At 40.0% G+C, this 20,722-nt stretch overlaps 1 protein-coding gene across 1 annotated transcript in view; it reads left to right on the top strand.

The window, feature by feature from the left end:
- Positions 1-11,554: 11,554 nt before the first annotated feature.
- The window catches only part of LOC103199833 (granzyme K), a 15,861-nt gene continuing 6,693 nt past the window's right edge, over positions 11,555-20,722 (top strand). The window contains 1 exon segment of the mRNA XM_007944187.1: positions 11,555-11,567. Coding sequence (XP_007942378.1) covers positions 11,555-11,567 — 13 coding nt within the window.

The following is a 20,722-nucleotide window of genomic DNA, read 5'->3' as shown; positions in this document are numbered from 1 at the left end:
AAGATTATCTTCTGTGTCTGTGTTAATTGGTTTCCCTTTTCTTTGTTGAAGAGGGTCTGTGCAATCCTTCTGCCTAGTCCGCCATCTTGCCCCACCTCTCCATTCCCCCTGGTGTTAAATTCTTAAAATTTTATATGTTTTAACATATTGATGTTTTTCTTGGTGCCTTCCCCTCCCAAACATTATTTTCAATTTACCATTTTCAGTTAGTGTTTATAACAATTTTATTTTTTCATTAAGATCTTTGATCCACCTGGAATTTATTTATGATAAAGGGTAAGATAGAGATTTGGAGGGGTGCATGTTGTTTGGTCAAACACTAGCTTTTTGGAGAAAAAAATATTTCTATCATACTTAGAAGTGTGTGATAATTTCTACTTGAAATTCATTCTAAATGAAAAAACATATACAACACTGAATCAATTAATCAATCATATTGATTGAGTTGTAGCTTGAACATATTTATTGTATTTCCCTCATTAATGAATTTGCCATCAGGAAGATTGGGCAATCTACTTCCATAGAGATACTGCCTTGGAAACCAATGGAGGGGTCACTATGAGTCAAATCGACTCAACAGCAGTGAGTTCTTCAAAACACAGTGTTGTTGTTTGTTGTTGTTAGGTGCTGTCAGGTCAGTTCCAACTCATAGGGACCCTATGTACAACAGAACAAAACACTGCTCAGTCCTTCCCCATCCTCACAATCTTTGCTATATAGCACTTACTATTTTAGGAGCTCTGGTAGCATAGTGCCTAAGGCACTTGACTGCTAACCAGAAGACTGGCTGTTCAAACCCACCCTCCACTAGTTGGAAGGAAAGTTAGGCAATCTACTTCCATAGTGATACTGCCTCGGAAACCCAAGCAGGGGTCGCTATGAGTTGAGTCCAACTCAACAGCACATAACAACAACACCACTTACTATTTTGCCTTCTGTGGCTTCGTTTATTTTATGAAATCATCCTGATTAGCTTAAACAATCAACTGCTTTCAACATAATAAAATTACTCCTTTTATCAGGTCTGTTTCTATTAGAAAGAGATGATATCATGTTTGTCTTGGGACATATCACAAGTATCTGAGTATTTGGACATTTCCAAATAGAAATGGAAGTGTCTCAACATAATGCCTTCTATCCTTAACTGAGAGGCATTGATGGTCAGTGGTAGAATTCTCACCTTCCACGGAAGAGATGCAGGTTAGATTCCTGGCCAATGCACCTCATGCACAGCCAACAATCACCTGTCAGTGGAAGTTTGTGTGTTGTTATTTTGCTGAAAAGGCTTCAGAGGCAATCTGCTTCTGAAAATCAGCCAACAGAAACTTTATGGATCACAATGGTCTTACCAACAACAGATGGTGGGGCTGACACAGGACCATGCAGCATTCTGTTGAGTTGTTCATGGAGTTGCCATAAGTCAGGGGCCAATGTCATAGGAGCTAACAAGAACAGTAACAATCCTCAATTGATCATCCTTCTTCCCTCTGCAGTATTTCTTTTTTCCTTCCATTTTCTTTTGGACTCACTCTTACTCCTAGTCTTTATTATCTGGTCTTTCTGTTGATGAAAACTATTTATTAACTTGACCTAATATTGACTCAATTTTCTCCCTAAAATACTACTCAGCTCTGACACATCCTCAGTGTCTCCACAAGTCTGGGGCTTGGGAAAGTGCTCAGGGCTGCAGACCTTACTTCAGCAGTCATTGCAGTTGAAAGCATTCTCACATGTATAAATCTTTTAGGACAAATATTTCAAACAGTGTGAATGATTTGTCTCAGGTTCAGCAACATCACTAGGACTACCCCATGTGGCACTTTCTCCACTCCTCCCATAACATTCAAACATAATGGAAATGAACATGAAAGGCCACCCTGAAGAAGAAAAGAAGAGGTGTCACAAAAGGGTAGTTTGAGGTCTCAGTTGGGATAAGGATGTTGTATCACCAGGCAGCCAGCTTCAGCTCTACTGGAAAACTCCCATTTGCCCAATTCTGGAAGTGCTTTCTTATGATTATAGTTCATGCCAAGATCCTATACTCAAGGCTACTCTCATTCATTACAGTTATTTCATAGTTAACTTGGAGAGGGGTAAATGAGGAGGATGGATTATGAAATATCTTCATATTTGTTAAATGAGGATCAGTAATATATAAATATATATATATATTCTGAGTAAAAGGTAAAGTAAAAGAAGGTAAAACAAATTTCCCTCCATTCTACCCTTATCATCACCATCATTCCATCAAGAACTTTAGACGAATATATGGGGGCTAGTTGTTAGCTGCCATTGAGTCAGCCAACAACTCATGATGACTCAGTGCATAATGGGATCAGATTGTCGTGATTCATAGATTTATGCTTTGGAAATAGATCGCCAGGCCTTTATTCCTAGACTGATTTAGCCTGGAAGCTCTGCTGAAACCTGTTCAGCATGATAGTAACATACAAGCTGCCCCTGACAGATGAGTGGTGGCTGCACCTAAAGTTCATTAGCCAGGAATTGAACCTCCGTTTCCTGTAAGGAAGGAGAGAATTCTAGCACCGAACAATCACTGCCCCTCTGAGGCCTCTAAAAGGAGTTCATTTCTGCTTCTCCCCCACTGCACTGGCTCAAAGGGAGCAGGGCTTGTCACAGACGAATCAAATTGGAGCTCTGACTGGTCAAGTGGTTTGACAGGTAAAGTCACTGGGCATTGGAGGCTAATGACCCTGGAGGGGACCGTAGTAGGGATGGTGAAGAGAGTGTATAAAGTAGTTGTCTATAGTATTTAAGTTGGAGCTCTGGTAGCATAGTGGCTAAGGCACTTGACTGCTAACCAGAAGGCTGGCGGTTCAAACCCACCAGCCACTCCTCAGAAGGAAGGTTGGGCATTCCTACTTCTGTAGTGATACTGCCTCGGAAACCCAAGTAGGGATCGCTATGAGTTGGGGCCGACTCGATGGCAAACAACAACAACAACAACAAAGGAAAAGGCAGTGCTCCACATGCCCAATGCAGCTTACCAGTTTCTCTGCATTGAGGCTAAGGCTATAGACCCCAGCTCATAATCAAGGGTATTACTTTCCTTTGCTATTGTTCTTTAACTCATCCATTTTGAGGCACCTTGTGGAAGGGGTGGCTGTAATATGAGATAGGATTTATATTTTTAGAGGACATTTGGACATAATATCATCATACAGAACCCCACTCCCACCCCTAAAGTTCCACAGCTGCCGGTGTCACAGTAATTGTTAGCAGATTCATTTACCAAATTTACAAAATTACCTAACTCTGTTCTGGTGGCACAGTGGGTAAAACATTTGGCTGCTAACCAGATCAATGGTTCAAACCTATCAGCTGTTCCATGGGAGGGAAATGAGACAATCTACTTCCATAAATATTTACAGCCTTAGAAACCCTATCAGGGTCTCTATGAGTCAGAATCTACTCAACTGCAGTGGGGTTTTGTTGTTGTTGCTGTTGTTGAACAGAATAAGGAGCTCTGATGTTGTAGTGGTTAAAGCAGCTGCTAATCAAAAGGTTGGTGGTTCAAACCCACCAATCACTTTCCATTTACAGCCATAGAAACCCTATGGGGCATTTCCACTCTGCCCTGTAGGGTTGCTATGAGTTGTAATCAACTAGATGTCAGTGGATTTGGTTTACTATGTTTTTTTGTTGCTGGACAGAAATCAAGGACCAGAGGATGGTAGGCCATAAGGGAGGGGCTCAGGGAAATACTAGCAAATCCTGACTTCAAGTGCCTGAAACTGGAGAGGTTTGGGCAGCCATGGAACCTTGGACACCTTGTGTTGAGAACATTTTTCTATGGGGGCTAAAAAGGAATAGAGGCAAGGGCTTGAAACAAATCTGCTGTGTAGTTGTATCTACAGAGCAGTGCTTCTCAAGCTATCTAGTGTGCTTGGGTTTTGTTTGTTTGTCATTTTTAGTTTCAGTCCATCTCGGGTTGAAATAAGATTCTATCAAAATGTATATAAAAAATTAAGGCAAATAAAGAGAAAAGACATACAAAACGCATGCCCAATTTTTATGATTAGATTGAACAGACATTATATTGTTTATCATTATTTTCCATTGAATTGACTTCAATACATGGCAAGCCATGCACAACAGAATGAGACACTGCCCGGTCCTATGCTATCTTCACAATCATTGGCATGCTTCAGGCCACAGTGCCTTTTGAGTACCTTCCAATCTAAGGGGGTCATTCTATCAGGCAATAATCCATTGTGATCCACAGGGTTTTCATTGATTAATTTTCAGAAGCAGGTCTTTCTTCCTAGCCTGTCTTAGTTTAGAAGCTCCACTGAAATTTGCCCACCATGGGTGACACTGCTGGAATTTGAAACACTACTGGCATAGCTTCTAGCATCATAGAAACACCCAAGTCACCACAGATGGGTGGTGGGATATTAGATTACATTTCTTTCAATAAAATAAATTATAAACCTGTCCATGGTGGACAGGTTTCAGTGGAGCTTCCAGACTAAGACAGACTGGGAAGAAGGAGGGACCATCCACTTCTGAAAAAAAAAACATTGGCCAGTGAAAACCTTATGAATAGCAGTGAAACATTGTCTGATATTGTTTAAACTATATACAGCAATGCTAAATTGCTATAACAGTTTCTGAACTCTTACTCTCGATGCTGGCTTCATCTTACCTGAAACAGTAATTAGCAGTTCACAGACTGGCACAGGCCCACAGATCACACTTTGAGTGACTTCACTCTTACCCACAAAATGAGACTAATGTTGAAGCAGGTGTCTGTGCTGTTGCAGAAAGGAAATCTGTTCCACTCAAGGGGTAGAACCACACACATGGCCTTTGGAGCTTCAGGGTGGTTATTCTGTAAGGGTTTCCTTACAGAACACAGAAGGGTCAAAAGAAAAAGGGAAGGGATTAGGGAGACAAAACCCTATGCTCAAAAACAACATCTCCAAGAGCAGCTAGTGAGGACAGTGAAACACAACCCAGCTAAGAAAAATGATAAGGCCCCCAACACGGGAAGCCAGTCCCGGGCTGAGCACAGTCTTGCACTTGCCCGGCCCAGCACAGCTGCTGCAAAAGCCATCCAAACAAAACACGCTCTCCACACAGCAGACTCAACAGAATAAAACCAACACCCAGAAATAAATTAGATCGTAGAGCTCATCATGTTACACAGCCCACTGTTCTCAAATCCAGATCCTGAATACAATAATAAATGATTCTATTAACCAGTGCATCAGTCTAAAGCCAAAACCAAATAACTCATTACTATAAACCAACACGGTTCTCAGAATTTTCCACCTCAGCTACAAGAAAGAGTTATGAGACTGTCTTCCCAATTGAACTAAATCTCATCCATGTCTAATTGCAACATATATGGCTAAATCCTTTTTCCCTTCTGGACGGACTCTTAAAGCACAAAACCCCTGGGACTTCTCATGTGGCATGTGACCAGGTTGAAAGGAACATGGAGCCTGGAGGCAGAACGTAAGGGTTTAAGAAGCAGCTCTGCCACCTGCTAGCTCCATAATCTCAAGCAAGACCTTGAGCTTCAGTTTTCTTATCCACAAAGGTTAATGACACCCACCTCCCTGGAAACACAGCTGAAAAAGCTCTGCAATTTGCAAAAAGCCGTGTGGATGTTCGTTCTTATGCACATAGCAATAAGCATCTAAGAGATGTTTTTAAGCATGCCTTAACCTCCACTTCCCCATGAAAAAAATGAAGCTTTGTCTTTTACGTATTGCATGTCTTCCTAATAATTCAAATCATTTCTGCATATCTTGCTTATTTTCCCAACATTGTTGTGCTATATAGTAGGGAACTTATAGTACCTTGGGTGGCACAATCAGTGCTGCAACTGGCTGCTAACCTGAAGGTGGGAATCTGAAGATTCCAGGCACTAAACCCCCACATAGTACAATTCTGTTGTAGTTGCTAAGTGCATCGATTTGGTTCCGACTCACAGTGACCCTGTGTATAACAGAACAAAACACTGCCCAGACCTGGGCCATCCTCACAATCAATAGTTGCTATGCTTGTGCCCATTGTTGCAAACACTGCATCAATCCATCTCATTGAGGGTCTTCCTCTTTTTTGCCTACCCTCTACTTTACCAAGCATGATATCCTCCTCCAGGGATCAGTCCCTCCTGATAACATGACCAAAGTACTAGAGACGAAGTCTTGCCATCCTTGCTTCTAAGGAGCATTCTGGCTGTTCTTCTTCCGAGACAGATCTGTTGGTTCTTCTGGTAGTCCATTGTATATTCAATATTCTCACCAATACCATAATTCAAAGGCATCAACTCTTTTTCAGTCTTCCAAAACACAATTCTACTCTGCAACATATGGGGTGGTCATGACCAAAATCAAACTGACAACAATGGATTTGGTTTGTTTTTATATGGTTTGACATTATCATTTCCACTTTCCAACTTTTCCAGTCTGCCATATATAATAGCTCAGGATTTCAATTCTCTTTTATGGGAAAAAAAAAATAGATTACAGAATGCATATATTTTTAAAAGAGAGAAAGTGTTGTTAGGTGTTGTTGAGTTGACTGTGACTCACAGTAACCCTATGTACAACAGAATTAAATACCGCCCAGTGGTGTGCCATCCTCAAAATCTTTGCTATTTCTAAACCCATTGTTGCAGCCACTGTATCAATCCATTTCATTGAGGGTTTTCCCCTTTTTTGCTGACCCTCTACTTTACCAAGCATGATATCCTTCTCCAGAGAATGGTCCCTTCTGACAACATGACCAAAGTAGGTGAGATGAAGTCTGGCCATTCTCATTTCTGGTGCCTGATTTACCTACTTGTGTTCACTTCATAATCTTTGCAATATTGATCAGAACCAAGAGCAAATAGAATCCTGCAGAATCCTAAAAATACCTTTTGTAGTGAAGGAGAAAGTACTTTGGAAGGGCTGGAGAATGACAGGATGCAATTCTTAATTTTTAAAAGGTATTACTATTAAATCCCTGGATAAACACATGGTCATTTTCAATTAAAAATGAGCAAAAGAGAGACTGAATTAAAAGTATTTTCCAATGTTCTTCTTTAATAACATTACAAAATCTATCAAAAATTTAATCAAATTTGGTCTAATTTAGGGAAAAGGGCATGACCTGGAATAAGCTTGCTACAGAGCATATGGGTTTCTCTGGATGACATTCAGGTTTAGCTAAGCTTCATTGTAAAGCAACCATGATCTGTGCAAGGTTCCAAGGGAAAAATAGACAGAAATGAAATATGATAGGCACTATTTTCTGCCAGAAAAATAGTATTGCTTAAGACTAATGAATGCCTTTGAACACTGGCTGCAACTTCATTAAGTGCTTATAGTTTGGATTTTTTTTTTTTAATTTAATTCTTCCACTGTTTATAATACGAATACACTTATACATATATTAGACATGGTTACCTCCAGAAACGACTTTTTTAGTGCACCCATATAGCTCCTCTAATGTGCTAAAAGCAAAGAGCTGAAACTCCCCAAACTAAAACACGCTCTAAAACCACAGTGTGAAAGAACAACTGTGATGAGCCATTTAAAACTTTCCAAGATCAAAACTCAGCTTTCAGAAACTTCTTCCTTTGCCAATAGGGTTAGAGTATTTAATCTGGGCTTCTTAAATTTAAATTATTAACATGGCTACATTTTCCTCTTTTTCCCTATTTTTCCTAATAAAACCAAAAAAACCAAACTCACTGCCATCAAGTCAGATCCAACTCATTGCAACCCCTCCTTGGGTTTCGGAGGCAGTATCATTACGGAAGTAGATTGCCCAAACTTCCTTCTGAGGAGTGGCTGGGGCTCCAGAATGTAAGTATCTCGTATGCCTACTAGATGGAATCATTCAATGAATTTCTAGTGATTGTATTGCTACATTCTACAACCGTTTTTATCCTTCTAAATGATAATGTATTATACAGTTATTCATCAGTAAAATTATAATAACAACTATTAAGTGACTATAGGGTTTTCCTTTTCTCTTTGAAAATAATATAGTGCCTGACATCAGAAGAATTACATGAAACAATCTGCTTAGATATTTTATGTTGATTCTTTTGGTTTCCTTGTAGGTTTCTACACAGAAATTATTGAAAGGAGAAAAGTGTCACCTCATCCCAGGCCCCTTATGGCCTCCATCCAGTATGATGAAAGTCACGTGTGTGGAGGAGGTCTGATCCACCAGCGGTGGATGCTGACAGCATGCTACCACCAGGCTCAGTGAATACCCTATGCTTTTCCAGTGTATATGGTTTTCCTTCAAGCCAGCCTCTCCTGGGAGATAATTCAATCTGCTGTTAGGTTCTGTGATAACTGACTAACTGTGGAGCTTATCTTTCAAACATCCACACATTATTGGATTTTCCTTACTGGGGAGAACTGGGCTACCTTTCCTTTCTTTTCCAAGGCCAAGTCCTTTGAACAATGCCAAGGAAAACAGCAACAGTAATAAATGAAGCAGTAGTATTCCCATAACCTTGTTAGGTTATATTGCTCGTGAGGAAATCAGACAATTGAGTTTGCTCTGTGTTCCTCAACTTCCTCATTTTACAAGTGAGTATATGATAACAGAGGAGCTCTGGTAGCATAGTGCCTAAGGCACTTGACTGCTAACCAGAAGGCTGGCGGTTCAAACCCACCAGCCACTCCTCGGAAGGAAGGTTGGGCAATCCTACTTCCGTAGTGATACTGCCTCGGAAACCCAAGGAGGGGTCGCTATGAGTCGGGGCCGACTCTACGGCAAACAACAACAACATATGATAACAGTACCTACTTACTGAGATTTTAAGTGATTAAATGGCATCTATTTAAATATTCTAGCATGTGTGCAAGTACAGATCAATTGCAGCTCTTGTCATTATTGGACTCCCTGGGTGGTGTAAATGGTAAGCACTCGGCTACTGACTAATAGACTGGAGGCTTTAGTCTCCCCGGAGGTCCTTCAGAAGAAAGGTCTGGTGATCTACTTCCCAAAAACTCAGCCATTGAAAACCCTATGGAGCACAGTTCTACTCTGACACATAGGAGGTTGCCCTAGTAGGAATTGACTCAATCGTAATTGGTTTGGTTTGGATTCTGATGATGATTATTGTTATTATCGTATGTGTGAGACAATGCTTTGCTAATGGATTTTCAGACTCTTTGCCCACTCAGCTCCAGAGGTCTGAGGCTGGAAGTTTGGGAATGATAGCTACAAGGGTTAATAGACGTTTCCAGGTGAGTTTTTTAACACTTTAATTTACCAAAAGAGAGAGAAATTTTTCTGGGATACTTAGAATGAAAGTTTTTCTGAAGAGAGTATAACCTCTCAGAGTCCACTTCAGTCTCTGAGTCTTGCCCACTTCAGTTAATAAAGTACAAAACCATCTTGGGATGTTGCAAACATCACAAAAAGAAAAGCAATAGAAAACTAATTTTTTGTTTGTTGTTGTTTTATTTGTTTGGTAGGTTGGTTTTGAGTTTGTTTGTTTGTTTTTTGTTCACTTCCTTACATTTCTTGCCTGAATAATGTAAGAAGAAACGGAGCCTTCTCTTTTCCTTACATACTTTACAGAACGTCCTTTAACAATCTATCTTAGCCTTAATGGTTTGCTCTCTAGGTATCATCTATATCTAAACAGAACAACTGAATTGACCTGCTTCTCTGTGTTTCTTTTAGCTTTTTGTCTTATTGCCCCATCTTAATGTTACTGTGTAAATGTTTTGAAGCCTAAAGACAGTATTTCTGTTCTATTTTTAAATACTAAACCACTGATTCACAGCTTAATGTAGTGACATCATTTAAATGAGGTTCTTGCCTTTGCAGGGACCCATGCATTCCCATCACTTCTCCCCAGGACACTTGCCATCTTGAGACCAGCCTGGCAGATGACGACCGTCAATGAATGTTCACTCAATTCAAAATGCCCACTTCTTCAAGCCTGCTTCTGGTACCTGCTCAATTGGACTATAACCTTAACAAACACACAACTTAATATAAATATTCAAGAAATACTGGCTGGAATGAAGGAAATAAATTAGAGCACTTCTTTTTTTTTTTTTTTTTTGGCTAACCTAAAATATGGTGTATGAAGTTCTTCACAAGCCATAAAGTACTGTCTAATCTTAAATAGTATTATTAAGTTGAATTCAAAATTTTGTCAAGTACACTTGACTCAGGAGAAGTGGATTCCCAAAATGGGGAAAAGAGTTTATAAAAAGACAGGCAAGAGATCTTGGAATTAATAAGAAAAATTATAGCTAAATATCATTTTAAATGGCTGGAATATAAAGAATTCCAGGATATGTGGATCAAATTTCCTCTACAGGGTACTTGGGTGTAAAAATGTGGCAGTTCAGTGCTTGGAAAAATATTAAGCTTCACGAAATCCAAAATATTTATGAGCTAGTTCAATGGTGGCTTCCCACAAATGTACTCCCAAGTCTGCTGTGGGAATATTTTGCTAAGTCCAGGCCTCTCTCTCAGCAAAATGGAAGAGTGAGCCAAACCTGGAGAAGATTCTTTCTCACCACCCAGCCACACAGTTCCCCACTTAATATCTTGGCCCCTTTATTAGTTGCATGTCAATTGTATAAGAAAACCATAAAAAGCTTCCTATATGATCTTATTTTCAACATTTTAATTTATCAGAAGCAAACCAGTCGCCAGCTGTTGTCTACTGTCCTTTATGCCTGGCCTACCTCCCTCCAGGTCTTTTCCAAAATCCTCCCTCGATTAGTCTTCCCTCTCCTTCTACCTACCTAACAAGTTACTGCACAGAATTCACCAGAACTCCTTCCAGCATAGCCTCATCCCATTGCAAATCACCCAAGGCTCCCAGAGTATAACAGTTCAAAGTACAGGCCTTGGATTCAAACCAACTGTGTGTTTTAATTTGGCCTGGGTTTATATCTTTGGCCTCCTCTTAATATCTGTGTGATTTCTTTCAAGTTTTTCAATTCATCTGAGCCTCAATTTCCTCATCTAGAAAATGGAGATAATCATAATATCTCCCTCACAGGGGTATTGGGAGTTTTAAATGAGGGAAAACATGTGAAGTGCTTGGCATAGAAACTGGCACACCATAGAAACTTAATAAGTTTTATTTAGTGTTGTTATTATTTGTCTTCCCAGGCTATTGTAGAGGAACTAATATGATATTCCAATGGATTAGGACTCTGAAAACCCATCTCTCTGAGAGCCAGAACCTACCTCCCCTCTTAACCAGAAGAGACCTCAAAAAATAGGGTCTGTGCATTTTCTGTCAGACTACAAGGAAAGGGGTCTAAGTGTAAACATTGCTAAGATCAAGGTAGGGTGGCAGAGGAAATAAGAGGCTGATCATGGAGCCTGAAGAGATGCCATGGAAACAGACTTACAAAAGCTGGGTTTGAGTCCTGATTCCCCTACTTAGGAGGTATGTTACCTTTCAAGCTTTTGAAAACCAATGGGGACCCCTCAGAAGCTCAAATGATGGTAGACTTCCCCAGAGCTAGAAAAAGATTCCTTAGGAGCTGTTAAAGAATACACAGCCTACACTAATAGAAGGGTTATCATTATGCTCAATAAAGGTAATGCTATGACTGTCTTTTGGCAGATGATTAAAAAGTTTATAGTAAGCAACAAATAACAACAACAACAACAACAACAGTAAGCAACACTGTGGTTCTGCTCTGTACTCAATTCTGTTCTGAATAAGTCGAGCACAGGACTCAGGGAACTGCATTTAAACAAACACCTCGAGGAAGTTCTGAAGCAGGAGTTCTATAAATCACACTTAGAGAAATACTGCACTGTGCAAATGTAAGGAACTGTTGTCATTTCTTCTCCTTCATGAGAATTCAAACCTCGGTTTAGCTGAGGTGGGAGCCTACGTAATTCCAGGTATAAAAAAAAATTCCAGGCAGAAAAATTGACCATTATATTTTGTAGTACAGATTCCAGATGAAAATATCCAGAAACAGAGAGTTCAGAAAGCATTCATCATCTGCTTGGGTTGTTTTTGAGATTAGCATGTTCCAGTGGAGACAAAAATAACCAAAACATTTCAAAGGCAATAACCAGTCAAGGAAATTGGTAAATGAGGAGTGTGATAGTTAAGGTTGTTGTCAACTTGGCTGGGCCTGGTTGAGTGGCTGGGCAGCTGGGTGTGATTATTCCCCATGGTGAAATTGGCAATCAATTCCATGGTGGAATCTACTGGAGCAGCTGAGTAGCTGCTTTAGAAATGTGATCTGCTGCTGGTGTGTAAGAAGTAGCTTTGAGGAAGGTCTCTAGGTTTTTGGCATGCTTGAACCCTCCTTGTAGCCAAGTCTTCATTCAGTAGCCTGCCATGCTCTGCTGATCTTGGGACTTTTAATGGACTTGAATGAATGGCCTGCCATGTGGTTTGGTAACATCAGGACTGTGCCTTTTCACTTGTCAACCTTGGGTTTCTCAGCCTCTCCAGCTAGCAGCTGCCTGAGTGAAGAGATGCCTCCAGCTTCAGTGGGCTGGGAGCAAGAGGCAGAGCTGAAGCCCAAGGTCAAGGGGCTTTCACACAGCCCCTAGAGCCTGGCACCTGGAACTCGGACTTCTAACCTCCAAAATTGTAGGAGAATAAACTCCTGTTTGTTAAAACCATCCCATTTGTGATATTTCTATTAGAGTGGCACTAAGTAACCAAAAGGAGCTCTAATGGCATACTGCCTAAGGCACTTGACTGCTAACCAGAAGGCTGGCAGTTCAAACCCACCAGCTACTCCTTGCAAGGAAGATTGGGCAATCTACTTCCGTAGTGGTACGGCCTCGGAAACCCAAGGAGGGGTTGCTATGAGTTGGATCTGACTCAACGGCAGTGAGTTTGGTTTTTGGTTTAGGTAACCAAAACAAGGAGGAAAAACAGAAATTTTCTCAGCCACACCCTTCGTCAAAATCTGTCTTCCACACCTCCCACTTGTACCTCATAGCCTTCCTTGTGTGAGTGATTTTTTGCACAGATTCATCTTTTTCTGTTAGAGTGTGAGTCCCTAGGGTTTTATTTTAGCCTGACCATCCAAAGTGTTGGGTTTTGTGGGCATGTTGAATTTGAATTTGAATCAACCCTAGGGAGTCCAATTCACATCCTATGAGGCTTTCATCCCTAACCTGATTTTGCAATGGGCAAACCTTTCAAAAATAGAGTTGGAATTCCTAAAATAAACTCTTTGGGTCGAAAACGAAAAGGGGTAATTCCAGGAAGTCACAGCTCCACTTTACACAAGCCAGCCCCACTGCCATCATGCACTCATCCCCCAAACCTGAAACAATCATCTCCTCCTTTCCCTGTATGTTTCTGTGCTCTTTTTCATCTTGGTTGCTCTTTTCTAATCTACAGCATGAGTCTTTATTATAAGCTGTCTTGATCCCTTTTACAAGTAGGAGGGAAATTATCATATTTAAACAAATATAATTATAAATACAATGTTTTGTTCCCAAAAAAAGGCATTTGGAGTGACTTCCAGAAGGCTGGCGGTTCAAACCCACCAGCCACACCTCAGAAGGAAAATGGGGCAATCTACTTCCGTAGTGATACTGCCTCAGAAACCCAAGGGGGGGGTGTCGCTATGAGTCGGGTCCGAGTGGACGGCACACAACAACAACAACAACAATTCATAAAGATACATTGTTTTTGTTGTTAGCTTCCATCGAGTCTGTACCAGACTGTAAGTCTCCCATGTACAGCAGAATGAAACACTGCCTGCACCTGAACCGTCCTCACAATTGTTGCTATGTCTCAGCCCATTGTTGCAGCCACTGGGTTAATCCATCTCATCCAGTGTCTTCCACTTTTTTGCTGATCCTATACTTTATCAAGTATGATGTCCTTTTCCAAAGACTTGTCCAACTTAATAACACATCCAAAGTACATGAAACAAAGTCTCACCATTCAATTCTAAGGAGCATTCTGGCTGTACTTCTTCCAATGCATTTTTTGTTTGTTCTTCTGGTAGTCTATGATATATTTAATAATGTTTGCCAACACCATAATTGTGCTGGTGGTTGTTGTTAGGTGCCATCAAGCCAGCTGTGACTCATAATGACCTTATGTACAACAGAATGAAACGTGGCCCAGTCCTGCACCACCACGACATTCCTTGCTGTGCTTGAGCCCATCATTGCAGCCCCTGTGTCAGTCCATCTCATGGAGGGTCTTCCCCTTTTTTGCTGACCCTCAACTTCAGGGAATGGACCCTTCTGGCAATATGACCAAAGTAGGTGAGATGAGGTCTGGCCATTCTTGCTTCCAAGGAGCACTCTGACCACACTTCTTACAGGACAGATTTGTTCATTCTTCTAACAGTCCATGGTATTTTCAATATTCTTCACCAACACCACAATTCAAAGACATGAACTTTTCTTTGGTTTTCCTTATTCATTGTCCAGCTTTCACATGCATATGAGGCTACTGAAAATACCATGGCTTGGATTAGGCACACCTTGGTCTTCAAAGTGACATCTTGCTCTTTAACACTTTAAAGAGTCACTAGCAGCAGATTTGCCCAGTGCAATAGGACATCTGATTTCTTGACTGTGGCTTCCATGGATGTTGATTATGGATCCCAGTAAGATGAAATCCCTGACAACTTCAGTCTTTTGTCCATTTATAATGATGCTGCTTATTGGTCCAGCTGTGAGGATTCTCATTTTCTTTACACTGAGGTGTAATCCATACTGAAGACTGTAGTCTTTGATCTTCATAAGTAAATGTTTCAAGTCTTCTTCACTGTCAGCAAGCAAGGTTGTGTCACCTGCATATTGAAGGTTGTTAATGAGTTTCCCTCCAATCCTGATACATTCTTCTTCGTTTAGTCCAGCTTCTCTAATTATTTGCTCAGCATACAGATTGATTAAGTATGGTGAAAGCATACAACCTTGAGGCACACCCTTCCTGATTTTAAAGCATCCAGCATCCCCTTCTTCTGTTTGAATGACTGCTACTTATTCTACATAAAGTTTCTGCATGAGCATAATTAAGTGTTCTGGAATTCCCATTCTTCACAATTTCATCCGTAATTTATGATCTACATAGTTGAATGCCTTTGCATAGTCACTAAAACACAGGTAAACATTTTTCTGGTATTCTTTGCTTTCAGCCAAGATATATCTGACATCAGGAACGGTATCTCTCATTCCGTGCTAAATCCATCTTGAATTTCTGGCACTTTCCTGTTGATGTACTGCTGCAACCATTTTTTAATTACCTTCAACAAAATTTTATTTGCATGTGATATAAATGATATTGTCTGATAATTTCCACAGTCTGTTGGATCACTTTCCTTTGTAATGGGCATGAATATGGATCTCTTCCAGTCAGTGAGCTAGGTAATTTTCTTCCAAATCCCTTGGTATTGATGAATGACCAACTCCAGCACTGCATCCATTTGTTGAAAAATCTCATTTGATATTATGTCAGTTTCCGGAGCCTTGTTTTTCACCAATGCCTTCAGTGCAGTTTAGACTTCTTTCAATACCACTGGCTCTTGATCATATGATTCCTCCTGAAATGGTTGAATGTTGATCGATTCTTTTTGGTACAATGACTCTGTATTCCTTCCACTTTCTTTTGATGCTTCCTGCACTGTTCAATATTTTGCCTATAAAGTCATTCAATATTGTAACTTGGGGCTTCAATTTTTATTTCAGTTCTTTCAGCTTGAGCAGTGCTGAGAATGTTCTTACGTTTTGATTTTCTTGCTCCAGGTCTTTTCATATTTCATTATACTTTACTTTGCCTTCTAGAGCTGTCTTTTGAAATCTTCTACTCAACTCTTTTATTTCATTTCTTTCATTCATTTTAGCTACTCTGAATTCAAAAGCAACTTTCAGAGTCTCCTCTGACATCCATTTTGGTCTTTTCTTTCACTCCTATTTTTTAATGATCTTTTTTTTCCATGTATGATGTCCTTGATGTCATCCCACAAGTTATGTGGTCTTTAACCATTAGTCTTCAATGCTAAAGAACTACTCTTGAGATATGTAAATGAAGCTGGATATACTCAAAGTCATATTTTGGCCTCATGAACTTGTATTAATATTTTTCAGCTTTAATTTGCATACAAGCAATTGATGGTCTGTTCCACAGTTAGCCCCTGCCCTTGTTCTGACTATGATATTGACTTCTCCTTGGTCTCTTTCCACAGATGTAGTAGAATTAGACTCATGTGTATTCCATCTGGTGCGATCCATGTGTATAGTAACCGTTTATGTTGTTGGAAAAAGGTATTGGCAATGAATACATCATTGGTCTTACAAAATTCTAGCACACAATCTCTGGCATTATTTCTATAATCAAGGCCATATTTTCCAAGTACCAATCCTTCTTGTTTCCGACTTTTGCATCCCAGTCATCAGTAATTATCAATGCATCTTGATTGCATGTTTGGTCAATTTCAGACTGCAGAAGTTGGTAAAAATCTTCAATTTCTTCATCTTTGATATTAGTGGTTGGTGCATAAATTTCAATAGTAGTGGTATTAGCTGGTCTTCCTTGTAGGCATATGAATATTACTCTATCACTGACAGCATTGTACTTCATGGTAGATCTTGAAATTGTTCTTTTAGACAATGAATGTGTCACTATTTCTCTTCAATTTGTCATTCCTGCCATAATAGATCATATGATTATCTGATTCAAAATGGCTAATATCAGTCATTTCCAGCTCACTAATGGCTGGGATATCAATCTTTAGACATTCTATATCATTTTTTACAACTCCCAATATTTCTAGATTCATACTTTGTGCATTCCATATTGTAATTATTAATGAATGTTTGGAGCTGTTTCTTCTCATTTTGAGTCATGCCACATCAGCAAATGAAGATCCTGAAAGTTTTCCTCCATCCACATCATTAAGGGCATTTGAGGAAGCAGCTCTTCCCCAGTCATATTTTAAGTGTCTTTCGACCTGAGGGCCTCATCTTTTGGCACGATATCAGAAAACCTTCTAAGCTATTCATAAGATTTGCACTAGCCAGTTTTTTTAGGGGAGCTCTGGTAGCATAGTGGCTAAGACACTTGCCTGCTAACCAGAAGGCTGGCAGTTCAAACCCACCAGCCACTCCTCGGAAGGAAGGTTGGGCAATCTACTTCTGTAGTGATACTGTCTCGGAAACCCAAGGAGGGGTTGGTATGAGTCAGGTCCAACTTGATAGCACATAACAACAACAACAACAAATTTTTTTAGAAGTAGTTCACCGTATCCTTCTGCTTAGTCTGCCTTATTCTGGAAACCCACTGAAGCCATCCACCATGGGAGACCCTACTGGTGGCATAGCTTCCAGCATCACAGCAACATGCAAGCCACTACAATATGAAAACCTGGCAGATGAGTGGTGGAAAGGAATATTGCAATTTTTATTTATTTTTCTTGGCAATCTTGGCAACACCTTAGAACCATTTGTATACTACATTTTTATTCTTGTATTATTGCATTAGATACAAATGCAATTTTATCTAACATACAGCAAGAAAATCAGATCAACAGTGGCACTATTGAAACACTGTCTATGACCAGAGATTAAAAGAAAAAAAAAAAAAAATGATTGTTTCTTCACCTGACTCACCAGTTTGTACCATATAAAATATCCACAGTACAATTATCAATGATGGTGTAGGCCTAAGGCATTTGACTGCTAACCTGCTAATCAGTAGGCTAGTGGTTCAAACCCACCAGCCACTCCTCAGAAGGAAGACTGGGCAATCTACTTCTGTAAAGATTTACCACCTTGGAAACCCAAAGGGGGTCGCTATGAGTCAGAATTGACTCGATGGCAGTGAGTTTGGTTTTTTTGGTTTATTAATTTTAAAACATCTTCAATTCAAATTAGCAATGTTTTTTTCACTTTGAGGAAAGTTTCCTTTCTTTTCCGAATCACCTTTCTTGGTGAGAATACAGGACTTTTGATCAAATGTGACAGCCAAGTAATAGACCTTCCTTCTCTATGTTGCCCCAGGATGAGGTATAAACATATCAAATTAATTATTGTAGAGCTGGGCTCATAACCTTAGGTCATTAAAAAATTTACAGTACTGTGCACAAATCTCAACCACAAATTCAAGTATCTGAGAAATAGAATTTACTTTATTTGTAGATAAATTAACACAATGTGTTATAATGGTGTCAGTCAATTATGACTTCACCCTTTTCTTCCCACAAACCAAAAAAAAAAAAAAAAAAAAAAGACCACTGGCAAATCCATTCTGACTCATAGTAACCCTGTAGGACAGAGTAGAATTGTCCCATGGGGTTTCCAAGTCAGCAATCTTTATGGGAGCAAACTGCCATTTCTTTTTCCCATGGAGTAGCTGGTGGGTTTGAACTGCTGACCTTCTGGTTAGCAGCCAAGCTTTTAACCACCAGGGCTTCCCATAGTTGGGTGCAAATTCTGATATTCTTTCATAATGCCAAGGTATGGAGTGGGTGGGTGTGTTAGATCAAATGGGTTCTCTAGAGAAACAAAACTTGTTGTTGTTGTTGTTGTTATGTGCCATCGAGTCGGCCCCGACTCATAGCGACCCCTCCTTGGGTTTCCGAGGCAGTATCACTACGGAAGTAGGATTGCCCAACCTTCCTTCCGAGGAGTGGCTGGTGGGTTTGAACCTCCAGCCGTCTGGTTAGCAGGCAAGTGTCTTAGCCACTATGCTCAAGGTTGGCAGGCAGTATACTGGCTGTTGACTCCAACAAATGATGAATCCAAGATCTCCAGGCCAAATGCTGGATTTCTCACTCACAGACAATGGTAGGCAGCACAACAGAATCCCAATCCACAGAAGAGTGTCTCTTTTCCCAGGATGTCCATAAATATATTGGAAGCAGGCCACACCTCTAGGGAAACTCCCTTTTAATGGATTGGCTCCTCAAAACATATATATCTGATCCCATCATGGGAATAATCCACACCACAATTGCTTAAACCACACAGAATTGTGGTCCAGCCAAGTTGACACACAGCTCCAACTATAAAAGTGGGGTAGGGTTGAATGGGGTGAGGTTGACCCTTGATATCAACCATTCATGTAAGTGTCCACCGAGACTTCTGTCATTCCATCTAATTCTCAATCCTTGGTTCAAGCAGGTTGCCTTCAATACGTTCTTTGTTCCTGTATGCATATGACCGTCTACATCACTTCCACTCCCTACTGAGAAATTTGAGAATCATTCTTCTGCTTCCATTCCACCCTATGGCCAAGGAATCTTAGTGCAGCCACTTGTGACCTTGACTATTTGGCCTTACTCTGCACCAATCACTCTCTCTCTAGGAGCTCTGGTAGCATAGTGGCTAAAGCACCTGACTGCTAACCAGAAGGCTGGCGGTTCAAACCCACCAGCCACTCCTCGGAAGGAAGGTTGGGCAATCCTACTTCCGTAGTGATACTGCCTCGGAAACCCAAGGAGGGGTCGCTATGAGTCGGGGCCGACTCGACGGCACATAACAACAACAACAACAACTGCACCAACCACTCTCTCTCTAGGGATTTCTGCCTCTGAAATACTCAAGACTCAGGCTGCTTCACAGGAGACATCTGTGCTCTCATTGTGTCCCTTCTATCACTGCTCCCTTGTCCCACAGCCTCCAGGGAAACTCTTTCTAGTTCTAGAGAAGTCTACGGTAGTTTGACCTTGTGAAGAGTCAGTCCTTCAGTGTTTAAAAACTTGAAGCCTGTAAGGAAAAATCGACTCCTGAAAAGACTTGTTTTTTCATTGCATTCTGTCAATATACAGCCCTCCAGAGAGACAGTGAGCAGAGCTCTTGAATGCAGAGGGGAAGAGGGAAAGGGAGAATTATCCATTCATTCACTCAACATATATGATTACTACATGCCAGGCACCATTATAGAACCTGAGGACACAACAGTAACCAGATAGGAACTTACACTCCACCTTTACCCACCTAAGGAACTTAGATTTATCAAGAGGAAAAAAAAGAATTGGTATTTAAAAAATACTGTTCTACAAAAATATGTATATGACTGGTATGAATAAATGAATGAAAAAAATCTTCTATTTTTTAGAGATTTGTTTTAGGGAAGATATCTACCATTTGATTAAAACTTTCACTCTTCTTAGGACAGTGGTTTTCCAACTTGTCCTGATGATAGAATCACTAGAATCTATTTTGTTCTTTGCTTGGATAATATATTTAATTCTATAATATGAACTAGAAATCAGCCTAATAGCTGAAATTATGACCCTTGTAGATAAACACATTCACAGGAAAAAATGAATAGATTAAGTCATGGGAAATTGCCATTTTCATTGGTCAAAATTGTTGAATAGCACAAATTTCATGTGATTCTGTTAGGTACTTACCTCAACAAGCATAACTGATTCCATTTTTAATTGACTTTTTTCTACCATTTGTTTATTCTCATGTCTGCTAATCAGTCTCATTCTAACAGATAAAATATGGCTTGAGTTAAAATGGAGAAAAACAGAAGGAAAAAAAAAGTAAGGTAACAGGTAGAATTTTCTCAATTTTGCCACTTGGTAAAAGATAGCCTTTGTTCAATTTAAGAAGCAAGGGTACCTCTTTCCAGATTGTAGCCAATAAAAAAAAAAAAAAAAAAAAAAAATGACATCGTCAAGTCAATTCTGTTAAGAAAAAACAATGCATCTACCCTTCTAAAATTGTTTACTCAGTTCTCTGAATCATACACCTGGCAAGTGGATGCATTTGCACTAGATAAACTGCCACCAGAGAACAA

Source organism: Orycteropus afer, unplaced genomic scaffold (genome assembly GCF_000298275.1).
Source record: "Orycteropus afer afer isolate SDZICR_OR568_19922 unplaced genomic scaffold, OryAfe1.0 scaffold00122, whole genome shotgun sequence".
Classification (NCBI taxonomy): Eukaryota; Metazoa; Chordata; class Mammalia; order Tubulidentata; family Orycteropodidae; genus Orycteropus; species Orycteropus afer.
Note: the sequence above shows the minus strand (reverse complement) of the source record. Positions and strands in the feature narration are given on the sequence as shown.